Raw genomic sequence first — 18,259 nt, forward strand, 5'->3', positions numbered from 1 at the left:
GGGTTTGGTTTCCCACAAGGGTGAGTATCCCCAGGTGTGGATGTTCAGGGATTTGGGAGCCAGTGAGGGTGGGTGCCCCTGGGTCTGGCTTCCTTAGAAGTGGGTGCCCGTGGGGTGAGCATCCCTAGGAATGGATTTCCACGCGTTTGTGCAACCACGAGCAGGAGCATCCCTAGGGATGGGTGCCCGTGGTTTTGGGTGTGAGTGAGGCTGGGAACCCACGGCTTTGGGTGCCCACGAGGATAAACATCCCCAGGGATGGGTTCCCATGAATTTGTGTCTCCACGGCTTTGGGTGCCTGCCGCTTCTCATGCCCAGCGATGCTCCCCGTGCCCCGGAGCAGCCGGGCGGGGAGGGCCGGGGCGGTGCCGCTGGAGGGACCGTCCCTTCCCCTCGCCCCGCCGGGGCGGGCCGGGGCCGTGCCGGTGCCCGGGGCCGCACCGCACCGCACCGGGCGGGCGGGGGGTCCCGGCGGTGCCATGGGGCCGGGGCGCGGGGCGGCCGGGGGGCGGCGAGGGGCCGTGGCGCTGCTGTGGGTGGCGGCCGTGCTGTGCCAGCTGGGCAGCGGCAGCGTCCTCCGCCGCCGGCTCCACGCCGCCGGGGTCCCGCAGCGGCGGCTGAGCGGCGGCGAGCGGCGGGACGTGCAGCGGGAGATCCTGGCCGTGCTGGGGCTGCCCGGCCGGCCCCGGCCCCGCGCCCCCGCCCGCGCCCCCGCCGCCGCCGCGCCGCTCTTCATGCTCGATCTGTACCACGCCGTGGCCGGCGAGGAGGAGGAGGAGGAGGGCGAGGAAGCGGCGGTGTCGCGCCCGGTGCTCACCGGGCTCAGCACGCAGAGCCCCCCGCCCGGCAGCGTCGTGAGCCGCGCAGACACCGTGGTCAGCCTCGTCAACATGGGTGAGAACCGCTGCGGGGCACCGGGAGGAGCGGGGGGCACCGAGGGTATCGGGGCGCACCGGGGGCACCGGGATGTGCGGAGCATCGGGGAGACCGGAGCGCACCGGGGGTACCGGGATGTGCGGGCAGGATCCCGGCGGCTTTGGCAGGACCGGGGGCACCGGGACGATCGGAGCGCCCCGGGGCTCACCGAGGGTACCGGGAGGGGATACCGGGATGTGCGGGCAGGATCCCGGCGGCTTTGGCAGGACCGGGGGCAGCGGGACGATCGGAGCGCACGGGGATGATCCAGGTGGTTTAGGCAGCACCGGGAGGGACCGGGGCGCACGGAGGGACCGGGGGGACAAAAGCAGACGGGAGTGGACGGGCAGGACCGGCGAGAAGGCGGCGGCTGAGCCCGCACAGCGCAGAGCCGGGAAGGCACCGAGGGGACACCGGGGGACAGCCCCGGCGGGACGGGCACGGGGCTGAGCTGACCCCAACCCCAACTCCCGGTCCGTGACTGTGGCACCGGCAGCTCCGGGCATCCCTCGGGGTGGTTTCTCAGTCCTTGTTCAAACAAGGAACTCTTTCGCCCAAAGTTAAGCTCAGTAACGGGGAGAGCGGCGGTGAGGGACACAAGTGTTGGCTGAAAGTGGCCGGGATGAATCCCAATTCCCTTTAAAAAGGAGAAATTGAGAGCGGGAATGTCCTGCAGCAAGGGGGAGCTGAGGGAGGCTCTCCCCGTTTCAGTGGGCAGCGAACGGGGCTCAGGACAGGTGGGACAGCAGCTCTGGGTGACCCTCGATGGGACACTGAATCACGGCTCCAAATAAAACCCTCGAGGCTGCTAATTATTGCTGGAATCCCGTCCAGCTGCTTACCAGGCTCCAGCTCCAGCATCCCTCGCATTTCCAGGCAGCAGCAGAGCTGTTCCCAGCATCAGCGGGGCCACAAACGCTCGGGATGAGATGAATCCTCTCCCAGGGCAGGCATTTGGGGTGGCCTGAACCCAGTGGGATTCGCAGACTGGGAGCTCAGAGATGGAGCTTTTCCCTGCCCCTGCTCGTTGCTTTAAAGGGTGTTTGGGTGCCCCGAGTACAAAATCCACCACAACCTCTGAGGATGGGGAGAATCCCTCTTTGGAGATTGGAGGCAGGGAGGGGGATCTGCACCCCTGGGAGGAGGTTTAGGCGAGGGAGGAGCTGTAGAAGTGTCTCCCACTCATTCCTACACCCCGTGTGCCACGGGTGGGTGTGAGGAGTCTCCCTGGGACAGACCCAGGTGCTTGGGGTGCCCACAGGCGCAGGCACCCAGCTCCAGGCACTCCAACTGGTGGAGCTCAGCATCCTGGGAAAGCTGAGAGTGATGGAGACAAAAACTGAAACACCAAATCCCCTCAGCACCTGGGACAACACCCAAGCGCCAAAATGGGCTTTAAAATGGTCAGGTTTGAGGGCAACCAGCGTGGGATGCTCAGGGGAGCCTTTGGGAGGTGTCACTGCTGGTGCAGGGGTGCAGGCACGGGGGCACTGCTGCCCAGTGCTCCTGCAGTGGCCAGGAGAGTTGGGGAGCACAGCTCCAGCCTTCAATTTGAATGGCTTTGATTTCTGTGGCTTCGTCGGCCCCTTCATGTTAATTAAATAAGGAGGATTTTTTCTGTGGGAGAAGGCCAGCTCTCATTTGCATACATAATTAGCTGCACAATTATCCTGATGGGACATGCAAATGGGGTAAAGCCTGTGCCCCATTGGGCACTTGGACCTCTTTACTCGCAGCCATCCCTGTGTGAGCCGGGGCACTCCTTGTTCCTGGCAAGGGGGAGTGACAAACCTCCCTGGAGCACAAACACGCCCCATTTTGGGGGGGGCACGGGTAGCCAGGGCCACTGGGCACCCCCAGCTGCATTTGGTGATGGTGGATCTGCCCATCCCAGCCTTTCCTGGAGTGAGGATGAAGCCTGGCCCGTGCTGTTTCTGTGCCCTCGCTGCAGCAGTCGGGCGGGATGTTGGGTTTTTAAGCCCGGGGTGAGGATGGGCTTTGGGATTTCTCCTCAGCTCTGAGTCATGGATACGGGCAGGGTGTAATTGTGGGGCAGAGAGATGTGCATTGGGAAGGGGGTGAGGACTCACAGCATTCCCCAGACCCCCAGGGCACCACAGTGCACACATCCCCCCTCTCCCTCCTGGCATCCATGGCTCCAAATTATTGGAGGGTGTCCCTGCCCATGGCAAGGGGTTGGAATTAGGTGATCCTTAAGGTTCCTTCCAACCCAAAGCAGTCTGTGATTCCCTGGGGCTGGACTCCCCTGTGGCTGTTTCGGATGAAGCTGTGCCCACAGCCACGCATCTTCCTGGAAAATCCAGGGAGCACTGGAGAAGAATGCAGGACACCTTGGCAAAAAACAGCCACAGCACTCCGGGCACTTCAGGGAGCCCTAAGTGTGGGGTGGGAGCTCAGGGCAGCCTCTTTAATTGAATTTTAGGAGTTGGGAAGTTCATCACCCACTGCCCTCGCCCCCACACAATTACCACTGAAATCCAGCTGCTGTCAGCAGCTGGCTCAGGATTTTCCCACCCCTGGCTTCATTTTGCAGCCATTTGAGCCTCCTCTCCTGGGCATCCACCCGAGGGCAGCCTGTGCCAAGGTGTCAGTGCTCTCTATGGACCCTCCGTGTGTGTTTTAGTGGGAAAAGCTTCCCAAATAAATCCTGGGATCCACCTGTGGCACGGTGCTCCCAGCTGGATGAGTGTAGGGCAGGGGCCAAGGCCAAAGGTAGCTGGGATGGGGTGTCCTGAGCCGAGTCCTGCAGCTCCCAGTGTTCATCCCGACAGGATGGAGGAAACACTCAGGAGGCAAACTGGGAGTCTGGATGTGTTGGGATAACTCCTAAATCCCTCCCCACTTCAGAAAGCCTCCAGAGCTTATTTTTTCCTCCTTGCTAGCGAAGGACAGCATCTTCCCTGCATCTCCTTTAAACCTATTTTAGGATCCAGAGCACTTGATGTGGTTGAATATCCTGGCATTTCCTTTTAATTTGGTGTCTGAAATGATCGTGGGGACCCATCGGGAGCAGCCAGGACTGGTAATTACCACTGATGCACAGTTTATAGAAGCCCAGAAAGTGCACAATGAAAAACGTGCAGCTAAGAATAACCTGGGGAGCAGGAGGAAGGGTGGGATCTGAGAAGGGATCTGGGAATGCTCAGGGACTGGGAGACACCAAGAGGCTCAGTCGAGATGGAGCTGGGCATCCCCTGCCCAGGGAACGGCCCCAAGGCTGTTTGTATTGGTTTATAATAATTTTTATATCATTTTTTGGGGGGTGACGGGAGCACAGGGGGACACTCAGCTTCGGGGGAAGATGCAGCAGCTCCTGGGGATGATGCCAAAGGAGGGGGAAAGGAGAGCAAAGCGCTTGGGTTGGGCTTTTTTAGTGCGTCTCCTCTGCAATCCGGATAATCCGCCCACAGATAATTGAGGGTTGCTGGTGTGGCTGAGTCAACCCGAATCAGGGGCAGGTTCCCAGGCACCGTGGGCTCCCCAAACCAGCCGGGGGGGGCACCCCCAGCACACCCCCAGCCGGGGAGGGCACCCTCAGCACACCCCCAGCAGCATCTGAGCACCCACGGCTCTGCTGGGTGCTCAGGGGGGGACTGCAGGGCTCTCATTTCACAACCCTTCGGATTTCAGCAGCAAACACGGTGATGTTGAGCCCTCCCCAAGCTGCTGTTTGTGCGCCAGTCATGGCACAGAAGGGGAAGCTTCTCCCTCCTCCCCAAAGGGGTTCCCTTTTTTCCTCCCTGAAAAAGCAGAGAATTCAGGGATTCCCCCCAGAATTTCATCCCAAAGACAGACAGATTGCTGTCAGATCCAGTTTATTTGGTTCATCAAGGAGCTCAGCTAATTGCAGCCCTTTTTGCATTTCTCCTGCTGCCAAGGTGTCCCTGGGCTCTCCTCCCACCAAATCCCCTCCTCTGCCTTCACGCCTGGACCCCTCCATCACCTCCACAGCAACAGGATATTTTCATTAAAAAAAAATTAACAGAGGCATTCACTCTTCTTTAGGGACAAAAATCACCTTTTTGGCTTTTTTATCTGGCATGGGATCTCTGTGGCTCCCTTGGCTCTGAAAAAAAATCCCTCTGCCCATCCCTGGGTGAGGGTCCAGCTACAGCCAAAGATTTTGGACCAAGTGACCAAAAACACCCAAGGGGACACCACTCTGTACCTGAGTGTCCCTTGGACCGACTGTGGGACACCCACTGGTGGCTTATCAGTGCTAAAAAACCAGAGGAGACTGCTCTGCTTGTGTTTTGGGGGGAATTGAAGGATTTTTGCAAGCGCCACGAGGCCTCGGCAGCTTTGGCAGCACCAATAAGCCAGGAGAATAAAACCACCCCACGATGGGATGGTGGAAGAAATGGGAAAGAGGGAAGAGGCTGAGGGACTGCAGAGGGTTTGGGGGGCTCTGTGTCCCCCCCGAGGGGGACAGGGGTTGGGTCAGGTCCCCACAGCATCCTTCTGTCCAGCTGGCAGCCGCCCTGCTGGAGCAGGAAGCGCTCTCCGCATCCGCCCTGCCCGCCTGGCCCCGGGCTCTTTTTATAACACAGCTTGTGGTGAGGCCAGGAGCTGGAGGGAATGTGGGATTTGAAAAACAAAACAAAAAAAAAAAAAAAAAAGGGGGGGGCAAAAAAAGAGGAAAAAAATATGAAGAAGGAAAAGAACTTGTGGGTACGTCAGTAAAATCTCGGTGTTGGGTTTGGAGGGATGCGCTGCTCCCTCCAATGGGAATGGCAAGCTTATGGTGGATCAAATTTAGAGTATTTCCCCCCCCCCGGAACTGGTTAAAAAATATATTTAAAATGTTTATTTTTTATTTAGTTAATTATTTGTTTTAGTTCTAAAAGTAAGCGCCCGGTTACGTCGCTTTTGCGCCTGAAGCGGGAGAAGCTTTTAGTCACATTGAATCATATTAAATCATAAACTTTAATTAGATGAAGAAGATTGGGATATTTTTAAAGAAGAATTTGAAGCAAATAATTGCACATTAACAAAACTGTGGGGGCTGCATTACCATAGAGAAAGGAAGGTTTATTCTTTATGGACGAACAAAATAAAATCAGATTTTTCCTGTCCCAGTGTGGTGGAGAAAAAAGGTGTTTTCAGGAAAAAGGGAGGGTTTTTTTACAGAGCAGTGACCTGATAATCCCCCCCCAGCTCCCCAAAAACACACAGGCTGAAAAGCTTTACTTGTGGATAAATTTTTGCTTGTGGACAAATCTTTACTTGTGGACCTGTAACATCCAGTGATGGCCCTGATGAGCCCTGGGTTTGTCTGCTGCAAGAAAAGTTTGGAAAACTCCATGTGGTCCTGCTGACCCCCAAAACTTCAACATTTTGAATGTGTTTTTCACCTTTTGATGAAGCACAGAAGGCTGCAGCCCCTAAAGCCATCACATTCTGTGTGCTCCTCCCATAGCCAGTATTTGTGCTTTTAATTTTGATTTATTTTAATTAATAATAAAGGAGGAGGGCTGGGAGGGGAAGCTGGTGGGTTTACAGCAAAATAAAATGCAGAAACAGGGGAGGCTGATCCGGATTCAATCCCTCAGGAGATGGGAACTCCCAACCAAGGGGGGGCGGCTCAGAACCAGCGAGTTCATCCCCAAAATCCATCTGGTGGGGCTCAGTGGGGAGGTTCCAGGCTTGGCTCAGCCATCCCTGACCCCTTTTTTTCTCCTCAGTGGAGCAGGACCGGGACCTGTTCTCACCCAAGCCCTACTGGAAGGAGTTCAGGTTCGACCTGACCCAGGTGCCGGCGGGAGAGGCCGTGACGGCCGCCGAGTTCCGCATCTACAAATCCCGGGGTGTCCCCAGCCACGCCAACAGCAGCCTCCACGTCAGCATCTACGAGGTGGCTGCCCAGCATTCCAACAGGTGAGGGGCTGGGAACGGCAGGGACGGCGGGAAGGGGGTTGGGAATGAGGGAGAGGGGGGTGGGAGTGGGGATGGACGTGAGGGGAGTGGGTATGGCATGGAGAAAATGGAGTGGGGTGATGGGGATGGGGTGGAGAGGATGGGAATGGGGGTGAGGATGAAGGTGGTGGGGATGGGAAAGGGTGTGGGAATGAAGGAGATGGGAAGGGAATGGGGATAGCAGTGAGGATGATGGGGATGGGGGTGAGAATGTGGGGGATGGGGATGATGGGAGTGGGAATTAAAATGTGAATGGGTAAGGGAATGAAGAAAATGGGAATGGGAATGGAAACAAGGTTAGTGGGGATAGGGATTGAAAATGGAAATGGAAACAAAGTTAGTGGGGATAGGGATGGAAAATGGGAATGGGAACAAGGTTAATGGGGATAGGGATTAGGAATGGGAATGGGAACAAGGTTAACAGGGATAGGGATTAAAAATGGGAATGGGCACAAGGTTAATGGGGATAGGGATTGAAAATGGGAATGGAAACAAGGTTAGTGGGGATAGGGATAGAAAATGGGAATGGGAACAAGGCTAGTGGGGATAGGGATTAGGAATGGGAATGGGAACAAGGTTAATGGGGATAGGGATTGAAAATGGGAATGGAAACAAGGTTAGTGGGGATAAGGATAGAAAATGGGAATGGAAATCAGGTTAATGGGGATAGGGATTGAAAATAGGAATGGGAATGAAGATAATGGGAATGGAGATGATGGGAATGGGTGTGGGCAAGGAATGAAGATAGGAATGGGAATAGAACTGAAGAAGAGGGGAATGGGGGTGGGAATGGGGTGATGGCGATGGAAATGAAGATGATGGGGATGGGAATTGGGATGAAGATGGAGACAGGTATGGGGACCAGCCCTAGGCTTTCCCTTCCCACCCCACCCGAAGCGGCACCGCCGTGTCCGGCTGCTCCCACACCTTCCCACAGGGCAGTGCCACGCCCTGGCATTTCCACCTGGGCAGGGAGGGAGCTTTTCCCAGGACACCCCCATGGTGTCCAGCACAGCCAGTGGCACTGAGAGCCGGGATCTGCCCGGACACAGCTCCGAGGAGTCATTTCCATTAATTATCCTTCCTGCTGGAGCCCCTTGGGTGCTGTTACTCACCTGCTCCTTTTCCCCCTGTTCCTGTAGGGAGTCTGACCTGTTCCTGCTGGATGTGCAGGACCTGCGTGCTGGGACAGAGGGCTGGCTGGTGTTTGATGTCACGGCCGCCAGCAACCACTGGTCAGTGGATCAGAAACACAACCTGGGGCTGCGGCTCTACGTGGAGACAGATGATGGTGAGCCTGCCCGACCTGCCTGCAGCGTTTGGGGACAAATTCCCAGGAACTGGAGTCCTCTCGGTGCTGTGGATGTGGTGGGGGGGTTGATCTCAGTGCAGTTTTAAATTTCCAGCTGTGATGGGTGCCAGCAGTCTGGGTTTGCAGGTTCTGATGGCAGTGGACTGTAATTAACCTCATTAACAATTAATGAACTCCTTACCTGGAGGGATCCTCTGCGTGTGTGGCAGAGGATTAACCCTCTTTTCCCCACGGGATTAAATCTGCTCCGGCAGTGCCTTTTCCAGGTGGGAAGGCACACAAAGAGCAGCTCCTCTTCCATGGGAGGAGGAATCACAGCCAGGAAAGCCCCATCCCTTCCTTGGAGTGAAGGAGAAAATCCATTTTAACCCTTGAATAGCCCCATGTGACCATTTCATGCTGGAGCAGGACCCTCAGGGGTCTCCAACCCCTTGGGATGCCATCTCCTGCTGCAAGTTTCCTGTATTTCTAACCTCTGCTTTAACCAAACAAGTTCTATTTGAGGACAAACCCACCCACGGTCCTGTCCCCGCAGGGCACAGCGTCGATCCGGGCTCGGCCGGGCTCCTGGGGCGCCGGGGACCCCGCTCCAAGCAGCCCTTCATGGTGACATTTTTCCGGGCCAGCCCCAGCCCCTCCCGTGTCACACGAGCAGCCAAATCCCCAAGGAGGCGACAGCCCAAGAAATCCAACGACCTGCCCCACCCCAACAAGCTCCCAGGAATTTTTGGTAAGGTGTTTTCTGGAGGAGGGGGGGATCTCCCTGCGGAAAACATGAGGCTCTGCTTGTCAGCACCTTGAAATCCCAATTTTTTGGCCCAAGGGAAACAGAGCAAATAGTTCTGAGGTTTTAGGATTGGAGGTTTTTGAAGTTTGGGAGGTGCAAAGAGGGTTTGGGTTGGATGCCCTCAAGGAAATGGTGTTTTGTGAGCGTGTCAGGATTACTGAATATTGGAATTTTTGCCTCATTGCCCTTGGCTTTGGAGCCCTGGGAAGGTGTGACAGCTCCAGAAAGCTCAGGAAGGAGGGGAACAGGAAGGCCTGAGTTTGGGAAACCCTCAAAGTGAGCAAAGCTGGGGTTTAGCCCTTCCAAGGCTGAATTCCTTCATCCCAATATTGGAATATCAATTTATAGGCCAGTCTGGAGCTGCTTTTCCCTTTGTGCAGCAACAAAGGCTCCTCTCCTTTGGCTCTCCTGGGCTAATCCCAATCCCAGGGGCTGGATCCCACCTCTGAGGGGGAATTCCAGGCCTGAAATCCCTGTTCCCTTTTCCCACAGATGATGTCCACACCACAGATGGGCGGCAGGTCTGCCGGCGCCACGAGCTCTACGTCAGCTTCCAGGACCTTGGCTGGCTGGTACTTGTCTGCTGGGAGAAGTAAATGACAAAAAAAAAAAAAAAAACCCAAAAAAACCATCATTCCATTCCCCCACCCTGGGCTCCTTCCCAGGCTGGATTCTCCTGCCCATGAAACCATCCCGGGAGCTGGGAAGGCAAACACGAACTGCCACAACCCCAAACCCCACCGGTGACCCCGAACTGATGGCTGATCCAAAAAAACCAAAATAAACCCTTGCTGCCAGCACAGCCCTGCGGGGAGGAGGTGGCTGAGCTGTTTATGCAGGTGGGGAATGGATGAGGGGGCACAGAAGGGTGAAGCCCTCCATGTAATCCCTTTTTTTTTTTTTTTTTTTGCAGGACTGGGTGATTGCTCCACAGGGATACTCAGCCTACTACTGCGAGGGGGAGTGTGCATTCCCACTGGACTCCTGCATGAACGCCACCAACCACGCCATCCTGCAGTCCCTGGTCAGTGCAGCCCACGAGGGCAGCCCTGGGGGGACATCCAGGGTCCTGGGGAGCAGTCAGAGCCCGGCAGGTCCTGAGGAAGAGCTGAGATTTTGGGATGAGCACGGCTGGGTTTGAGGGTGTTCAGGTGGGAGGGTGCAGTTGGGCTCCTGATTGAAATAAAGAATTAAATTCGTGGGTGAATGCACATCTGGGTGGGTGCTCGCACATCTGGGTGGGTGAATGCACATCTGGATGGGTGAATGCAGATCTGGATGAGTGTTCACACATCTGGATGGGTGAATGCAGGTCTGGGTGGGTGCTCACACATCTGTGTGGGTGCTCGCACATCTGGATGGGTGAATGCACATCTGGATGGGTGAATGCAGATCTGGATGAGTGTTCACACATCTGGATGGGTGAATGCAGGTCTGGGTGGGTGCTCACACATCTGGATGAGTGCTCACACATCTGCATGGGTGAATGCAGGTCTGGATGAGCGGATGCACATCTGGATGAGTGCTTGCACATCTGGATGAATGCTCACACATCTGGATGGCTGCTCACAGGCTGGCCCCCACCACTGGAACCACCACGGGAGGTTCCAATACGGAATTTCAAGACATTTGTGGAAACACCCAGAGTGAGGGCACAAAGCTCTGTCCCTCACCCTCAGTCAGTGAGGTTTTGTAATCCCAGAGCTCCCTCACCTCTTGATTTTCTGACTGACACGATCCTGCTCCAGCTTCACAGCAGCTGGGGCAAAACTGATGATTTCTGACAGGTTAATGGTCCCTCTCCCCAGGCAGCGAGCTGGGGAGCAGGGACAAGCCCAGGGCACACCAGAGCTCCCCAAAAAAGGCTCCGTGGTCATCCCTGCATCCTCCTCTCCAGCTGCTTCCGAGGGCTTATCCACAGCCCCAGCACCCAAACGTTGGGCTCAGCATATTCCGAGCAAGAAAGCTTTAATGCCTTGGGTTTGTTTTTTTCCCAAACCCACCCCACATCCCAGCCAGCGCTTTAATTTCTGGAATTTCCTGCCCTGTGAGTGTTTTGGTTTCCCAATGGCAGAGCCACCCCGGCTCCGGTGCTCGCGGTTAATTACAGGGAGCGCCGAGCCCTCGGCCGTGCCTTTGAAGGTGTCGCCTGGCTGGGTTTAATTTTGACATTAACAAAACTTCCAGGGCCCATCCAGGGGCTGGGAACCATCCTGGCAGCGGCAGGGAGGGGCTCTTTCCCCCCCCCTACACCCACCCATCGCCCCCAAACCCAGCGCTGTTCCCAAAACCGTTGGGGCAGGATGTGAATCACCTGGATCCGGCCCTTCTGGGAAGAGCCAGGGCAAAGGCGGCTGCGGAGCCGTGCCAGCCCCAGCCTGAGCTGCAAATAGCAGGGTTGGAGAGCAAAAACACCGGACTTCCGAGCTGGGAGAGCTGGGCTGCCCCTGCTGTAAATTAATCGCACATGTCGGGGCAGCCAGCGAGGGCTCCGCGTCCTGCCAGCCTCCCTCCAGCTCCTGCCCTGCAGGAAAACACCGGGATAACGAGTGTCCCCAGCAGGGAAAAGCCATCCAAGAGTGCAGTCCTGGTCACAGAGCTGTTGGTGGACTTTAGGTTTAAAGTTTGGCGTGGAGAATCTCTGTCGGAACAACACCCAGCGACCCCCGCCTGCACCAGAGCCTGACCCATGCTGCGCTGATTTATGGGGTTTATTTTAGTCATTGGTCTATTTTTGTGAGAAAAAGGGCCCTGAAATCCCAAATTAATGAAGGGGCTGCTTGGCCCACGCAGTGCCATGAACCCTGATCCAATGTAAACCGCAGCAGGGACTGCCTGAAGTTTAGAATAAATATTTTTGCAAAAAGATGGAAATAATCCCCCCATTCACCCAGCGTTTTTTGCTCGGTCTGACGCTTTTTCTGTTGCCTGGAGCCACGTTTGCTGGCGCTGACGGGCTCCATCCATCCCCCAGGTCCACCTGATGAAGCCTGAGGCTGTGCCCAAGGCGTGCTGTGCCCCCACCAAGCTCAGTGCCACCTCTGTCCTCTACTACGACAGCAACAACAACGTCATCCTCAAAAAGCATCGGAACATGGTGGTGAAATCCTGCGGCTGCCACTGATGGACAGGTCCCATTCCCAGCCCTGAGTGTCCCCTCCCCATCCCTGAGTGTCCCATTCCCACCCCTGGATGTCCCATTCTCATCCCTGGATGTCCCATTCCTGTCCCTGAGTGTCCCATCCCCACCCCTGAGTGCCCCATTTGCACCCCTGGATGTCCCATTTGCACCCCTGGATGTCCCATTCTCATCCCTGGATGTCCCATTCCTGTCCCTGAGTGTCCCATTCCCACCCCTGGATGTCCCATTCTCATCCCTGGATGTCCCATTCCTGTCCCTGAGTGTCACATTCCCACCCCTGGATGTCCCATTCCTGTCCCTGAGTGTCCCATTCTCACCCCTGAATGTGCCATTCCTGTCCCTGGATGTCCCATTCCTGTCCCTGAGTGTCCCCTCCCATTCCCACCAGAGCAATGTCACCCTGGGTTTCTGCTGCATGCATGGAAGAGGAGCTTTGTGGGCTGCATCAGAGCAAAATCCATTAATAATAATAATAATAACCACCAAAATTAAACCCCTCCCACCCCTTCCTAGAAGTGGATGTAAATAATATAAAACTTCCTTTTTCTTATCCTGCTTGATGAGACACACAGATATATACAAACATATATATATATAGGATATAGGAAAGAGAGGATTTTTGGCTGATTCTGTTTTGTGACTGATGTGTTTTCCCTGTGGTGGAGCAGTTTTGGGGGGGAGGCAGCATCCAGGCTGCTCTGGGACTGAGCTGTTTCTAGCTGTGTATTTCTCCACTAACCCACCTCTACCCAAGTGCTTTTAATTCCCTGAATGAAAACATCATCAGCCAATTAAGTAGCTGGCTGACCGACCCCCTCCTGTTTACCCAAAGTTCACCAAACTCAGCCAGTTGGAAAAAAAATATCCATATTGAGCTACAGCACTGTTATAAAATAAACGCAAAGTTTGGAAAGTAAACACGGAGTTTCTCTTGCTCTTTGTTTTTTAATGTCACAGCACAACAGGGCTCTGTTCAGAGGGCCTTTTGCAATGAAAAAATACTCAGAATTGGCTAAAATTGTAGCTATTTGCTTGAAAATGAGCCCTGATGTGAGTTTTAGGTCAGGCTGTGCCCATCCCGTGGGCTCCCAGCAGGGCTGTGACCGCACCAGTCCCAGGCAGCTTCCCCAGGTTATTTGCACAACTGAATTATTTATTTGCTCTGATTTTAAAAGGAAAAGGCCTGTCCTGGTTCTCAGCTCGGATACCTGGGGAGCCTTACATCAATAAACAAGGAAATAAGCTGGCACAGTCGGGGGAAAATCCCAATGAAACCCCACCAAAATAAGGAAGATTTGCTCCCTGTCAGTGCCCTGCTTCTCAAGGAAAAGTCCTGCTTGTCTGGGTATTTAATTCCACACGAAATCCAGCTCAGGATGCAATCCTGGCTCTGTGGGATGTGGTGCCTCCTGCAGAGAGAACTCCCAGGCCTTGCACTGACTCTGGGCTCTCCCTCTCAGGTCTTGCTGAAGATGCCTGCAAGGGCTGACTTTAAAATGTGGGATTTAAATAAAAAGAAGGGAGCAAGGAAGGGGAAAGCTGGGCTGGTTTGTCTGTCAGGAATCACATCTGTGCATCTCACCTTGTCTCAGTTTTAGGACAATGCACAACCCCCTCAAAAAGCACCCTAGGAAACCAGAAAGAAGCAACCCTTATGGGAAAGCAATACCATGACTTGTGAGGGGCTGGGCAAACCCAAAATCCCCAGTGGCACAAGCACTTCCCAACATCCCCAAAATCCAAACATCAGATCTTCCTCTCCACCTCAGCAGCCCCATCCCTCCTGCCAATACCTGCGCAAGCTCAGAACCAAACATCCCTTCCATAATTCCACTGGAAACTCAAAACCCACCATTTCCTGGTCACCTTTAAGTGCAAAGCCAAGGCTGCCCACCACAGGAACTACAAATCCATGTGCTTTATCCCACTCTGCAACCTGCAGGCTGGAAATCCCTTCCTACAGCCTCATCACTCTGGGTTTTTTTCTTCTCCATCACCTCAAGAGCTCCCTCAGTTCCCGGTGTTCCTTGTCCTGACCGTGTTCTCCAGCTCACACACCCCGGTGAACGCCCTCCCTCTGGCGTGGGGATGGAGCTGGACCAGCCTTCCCAGCAGGAGAGACACCAGCCAGGGACCTGCCTCCCTCTGCTGCTGGAAAAGGACACTACAAAGGCAAAAACACCTCCAGGAGATGCTGCTGTGCAGCAAACACGAGAGGTTCAGCTCAGCTCTTCTCTCCCTGGCACAGGCACCTTCCCCTGGAGCCAGGATTTAGGCACGGGATTCATGAAGATGAGGGCAAATGCAAAAAAAAAAAAAAAAAAGCATCTTTGTTCAAAGACCAGCCTCCCACAGAGGGAATTCAGCAGCCAGGCCCTCAGTATTTTCAAAACTAGGTTTTATTTTTACCAAACATAAATTTTTTTCCAGAACACGGCAGCAGGACCAGCCCAGCCCAGCTCGGGCAGCGCAGGCTGGGAAGCGATTTATCCCGGGAAGGATAAATCCTGCCCACAGGAACCTTTGCAGGGGAATTCCTATGGAAGCTGCAAGATGGGCAGTGCTGGGGAGTCCCCGGGGCGTCCCATCCCTGCTGGTTCCCTGTCCCTCCAGGCCAGGCTCTCCCCATCCAGCCCCTCCAAGCACCGAGCTCACGGGCACTCCCCGCAGTCCGAGATGATCACCTTCTGCTTTGGCTTCCCATCTTTGGTGCCCTGAGCCTTGCAGAAAAGAGCAGCGGGAATTCCAGGCGTGAATCCTCAGGGCAGGAAGGAAGTGGGCTCTGCCCCCAGCTCCCCCCTGCCCTCACCTACCTCGATCTCCCTCACCACGTCCATGCCCTCCGTCACCTCCCCGAACACCACGTGCTTCCCGTCCAGCCAGTCTGTTTTCTCACAGGTGATGAAGAACTGGGAGCCATTGGTGTTTGGGCCCGAGTTTGCCATGGACACCATCCCTGGGATCAGAGAGTGCAGAGTTATGGCTGAGTTCAGGAGCTGCTACCCCAGCCCAGCCCCATTCCCGTGTCCCACAGAACGCTGCTGGATTCGGGGGAGCTGCTGGATATCAAAACCCCCAGAAACTACCAGAAATCAATTATGCTGAGGAGCACTTGCAAGTGTGAAAGTTGCTCAGCTATTTTTAGCTGCAGTAACAGCAAAGCTGTTTGTATGGAGATAAATCTGCTTGCTTGCTCCTGCCTTTCACAGTCGTGCTGTGACAACCCTCATTTAAAATCAAGCAGGAAAAGCAGCTTTGAAATTGTTTTTCCTTTATGTAACACTGCAAATAAAGTGGATGGAGAGGGAACGATGCATTTGGTGAGACACAAGGGTCTGAATGTGGCAGAAAAACGTGGCCAATGTAGATGATAATCATTATAATTCAGGGCTGCTGCTATCAACATGGCCAAAACAGCCCAAATGGGGTCCCTGGATGATGCCAAGCCATTTTCTCTCCTGGAGAATGGGCTTTACCTGGCCCTGTGTGCTTGAGGATGAAGTTTTCATCATCAAACTTCTTCCCGTAGATGGATTTGCCGCCGGTGCCGTTGTGGTTGGTGAAGTCTCCGGCCTGGCACATGAACTGGGGGATGATGCGGTGGAAGCTGCTGCCTTTGAAGCCAAATCCTTTCTCGTGGGTGCAGAGGCAGCGGAAATTCTCTGTGTGGGGGGCAAAGGGGAGGGAGGTGAGAGCTGTGCCCCCCCCGGGGGGGTCACCAGGTGTTGAGGATTTTTTGCAGGACAATGGACACACATTCAGCAGATGCACAATCCGGCCTTCTGGTAACAAATAATCAGTTCAAGGAACGGGGTCAGTGAATCCTTGAAGACAGGAAAAGAAGTAGAGTCAGCAAGAATCAGCAAAAGTTGTCAGCAAAGTTCGAGAAAGTAAAAAAGAGAACTCAGGGTGGGCCAGACAAGCAAAGCAGGACGTGTGAAGAATCGGGTGATCCAATCAGTATTTAATTTTAGATGCGTGGACAGTTAGGATTAACCAATAAACACGTATTAGCTGGAGGAGCATAAACAGCAGAACTCATCATAAATATAGGATTCTGTATAATAAAAGTGGCTTCACTTGATCATATTGATCACGGTGTGCCGTCCCATTTTTGATCCTCCACACCACAACCAGGAGGGGAGGCTGAGCCTTCGCCTCACCTGCGGTCATGGGCACCACGTCGGAGCGCAGGAGGATCCGCAGCCGCCCCGCGGGCTTGTTCCCGATCTTGATGTCCATGTAAACCTGGGGGTTGACCCGGGATTTCTTGGCAGGAGGCTCGTCCTGGGCAGGAAAAAAAAGAAAAGCAAGTTGAGGTGACATTTCTCTCTGCTTTGCACTCTCATCCTTTGGGATAACGGGGATACAGATGGCTCCGGTTGTTTTTCCTACCTCCTGTGCCTCTGCTTTGGGGGCCTCTGCTCCTCCCTCCTCCTTGTTCTCCTCCAAAGTCTTCCCTGAGAACTTCTTCAGCCACTCGTCATCTGACCAGACTGTGGCCACAAAAGGAAAGGTCAGAGCACAGGAACTGACCCAAAGGGCCACAGCTCAGCTTATGCACAGAGCTCCGAGCACGCCCAGGGATGTTCTGTTCCCCAGCTCACCAGGCCTGGATGACCCTTCTTTAATCCTCATGGGTTTGGCCAGGTTCACTCGGATTGTCCTGCCAAAGAGCTCAGACTCGTTCTGCAGAGGAGAAAAAAGCACAGCAAAGCCCACCAAAAGGTATAAAACCACCGTGCCCCCCCAAGCCCTGCAGAGCTCAGAGGACACAGCTTCTGCTCTCTCTGAAACCCACAGCACCCAGGGCAGCAAAGCCACACATCCCCAAGGAACAGGGAGCAGGAGTGGGAGCAGGGTCCATACCATGTTGTCAATAGCTGCTGCTGCATCCTGCCAAAAGAAAAAATCAAAATAAAATCATTATTAACATTTATTCTCATGGTCCAGCATAGCCATGTCCCAGCATCTCATTAGAAAGAAAATTGCCAGGTTTTATTAAACCTCACTTATCCCAGGGATGTATGAACTGATGGGTTTTGTAAAAGCCATATCCAAACCCCATCCATGTGGCGTTTCCAAACCCCATGTGGGTCTCATCTTCCCACTAACCCCTCATATTTAAGATGTTTTACTGCTGCCATGAGAATTTGGGAGAGGAGAGATTTGTGTACAAAGCCCAGGACAGATGATCAGAGGACAAATAGATGACAGCCCATGAAACCAAGGAACCCAGCCAGGGACGGTGGCAGGGGAGCAGTTTGGGTTGGAAACAGGAAAAGTGGGAACTTCAGCCCAAGAGAAAATGGGAAAAGTGAGGACTTGGAAGAGCAGAACAATGTTATGGCGGGTAACCCACACGCGATTTCACCAGCAGGAAGAGGATCCATCCCAAAAAAACCCAAAATGGCTCAAGCACTTGCTGGTTCCTCACCTCTGCCAGCTCAAACTCCACGAAGGCGAATCCGCGGTGCTTTTCTGGAGGGAAGGAAGGAAGCGAGGGGTCAGGGCCAGCACGGACACATCGGTACCACGGGGCGGGGGGGGGGGTCCCATCCCGGGAAAGCCACCCCAAACCCGCACCCCGGGGATGCTCCAGCCCGCCCAGGCACGCACCGGTCTCGTAGTCCAGCGGGATCTGGATGTCGGTGATGTCTCCGAAGGGGATGAAGGCGGCGTGCAGCACCTTCTCGTCCACCTCCTCGGCCAGCCCGCCTGCGGGGGCGGCCAGCGGTCACCGCCGGCGGCCCCGGCCCCTCGGGGGTCCCCCCAGCCCGGCCACTCACCCACGTACAGCACCCGCTTGGTGGCCGCCATCGCGCCCCGCTCCCCCGGAACGGCTCGGCCCGGCCCGGCCCGCCCCGGAACGGCGACATCGCTCCGCCCTCCGCCGGGGCTCGGCCGGCGCGGGGCTCGGCCGGCGCGGCTCGCGTTCACAGCAGAGAACCCGAGCGAGCCGCTGGTGCAGCCCTGCGCGCTCCTTCCACCCCAGTCCAGGCTTTCCCAAAGCCTCCCGTGCACTGCGGGAGGGGTGCTCAGCTCCAGCCTGAGCGCGGTGTTGGAGCTTGGGTTGGGGAGGGCTCGTCCCAGCTTAGCGAGTGGTCTGTGCTACCTGAATAAATGCTTTTTAGCCCAAAGGATCACCCAAAATAAGCTTGGAAAG

General features: G+C 55.1%; 2 protein-coding genes across 2 annotated transcripts; one reads left to right on the forward strand and one right to left on the reverse strand.

Moving 5' to 3' along the window:
- Positions 1-479: 479 nt before the first annotated feature.
- LOC128818927 (bone morphogenetic protein 8B-like) lies at positions 480-13,113 on the forward strand. The gene is made up of 7 exons (XM_053998736.1): positions 480-894; positions 6,621-6,813; positions 7,995-8,143; positions 8,700-8,894; positions 9,444-9,523; positions 9,865-9,975; positions 11,926-13,113. Exons 1-7 carry the CDS (start codon positions 480-482, stop codon positions 12,073-12,075), a joined length of 1,293 nt encoding a protein of 430 aa, XP_053854711.1. The 3' UTR covers positions 12,076-13,113.
- A 1,360-nt stretch (positions 13,114-14,473) lies between these two features.
- PPIE (peptidylprolyl isomerase E) lies at positions 14,474-17,949 on the reverse strand. The gene is made up of 10 exons (XM_053998634.1): positions 17,883-17,949; positions 17,713-17,811; positions 17,531-17,574; positions 16,963-16,989; positions 16,701-16,782; positions 16,489-16,589; positions 16,257-16,380; positions 15,570-15,755; positions 14,907-15,049; positions 14,474-14,813 (listed from the first exon to the last, which is right to left on the reverse strand). Exons 1-10 carry the CDS (start codon positions 17,911-17,913, stop codon positions 14,745-14,747), a joined length of 906 nt encoding a protein of 301 aa, XP_053854609.1. The 5' UTR covers positions 17,914-17,949; the 3' UTR covers positions 14,474-14,744.
- Positions 17,950-18,259: the final 310 nt, after the last annotated feature.

The sequence above is a fragment of the Vidua macroura genome, chromosome 25, assembly GCF_024509145.1.
Source record: "Vidua macroura isolate BioBank_ID:100142 chromosome 25, ASM2450914v1, whole genome shotgun sequence".
NCBI lineage: Eukaryota > Metazoa > Chordata > Aves > Passeriformes > Viduidae > Vidua > Vidua macroura.

Excerpts from the sequence above, each read along its gene's own strand:
- LOC128818927 (XM_053998736.1), top strand. The coding sequence starts at position 480 with ATGGGGCCGGGGCGCGGGGCGGCCGGGGGGCGGCGAGGGGCCGTGGCG. Across the intron at positions 8,895-9,443 it reads CAAGCTCCCAGGAATTTTTG|ATGATGTCCACACCACAGAT; the intron begins GTAAGGTGTTTT and ends CTTTTCCCACAG. Across the intron at positions 9,524-9,864 it reads TCCAGGACCTTGGCTGGCTG|GACTGGGTGATTGCTCCACA; the intron begins GTACTTGTCTGC and ends TTTTTTTTGCAG.
- PPIE (XM_053998634.1), bottom strand. The coding sequence starts at position 17,913 with ATGGCGGCCACCAAGCGGGTGCTGTACGTGG. Across the intron at positions 16,590-16,700 it reads AGAAGGGTCATCCAGGCCTG|TCTGGTCAGATGACGAGTGG; the intron begins GTGAGCTGGGGA and ends TTGTGGCCACAG. Across the intron at positions 15,756-16,256 it reads CGTGGTGCCCATGACCGCAG|AGAATTTCCGCTGCCTCTGC; the intron begins GTGAGGCGAAGG and ends CCCCCCACACAG.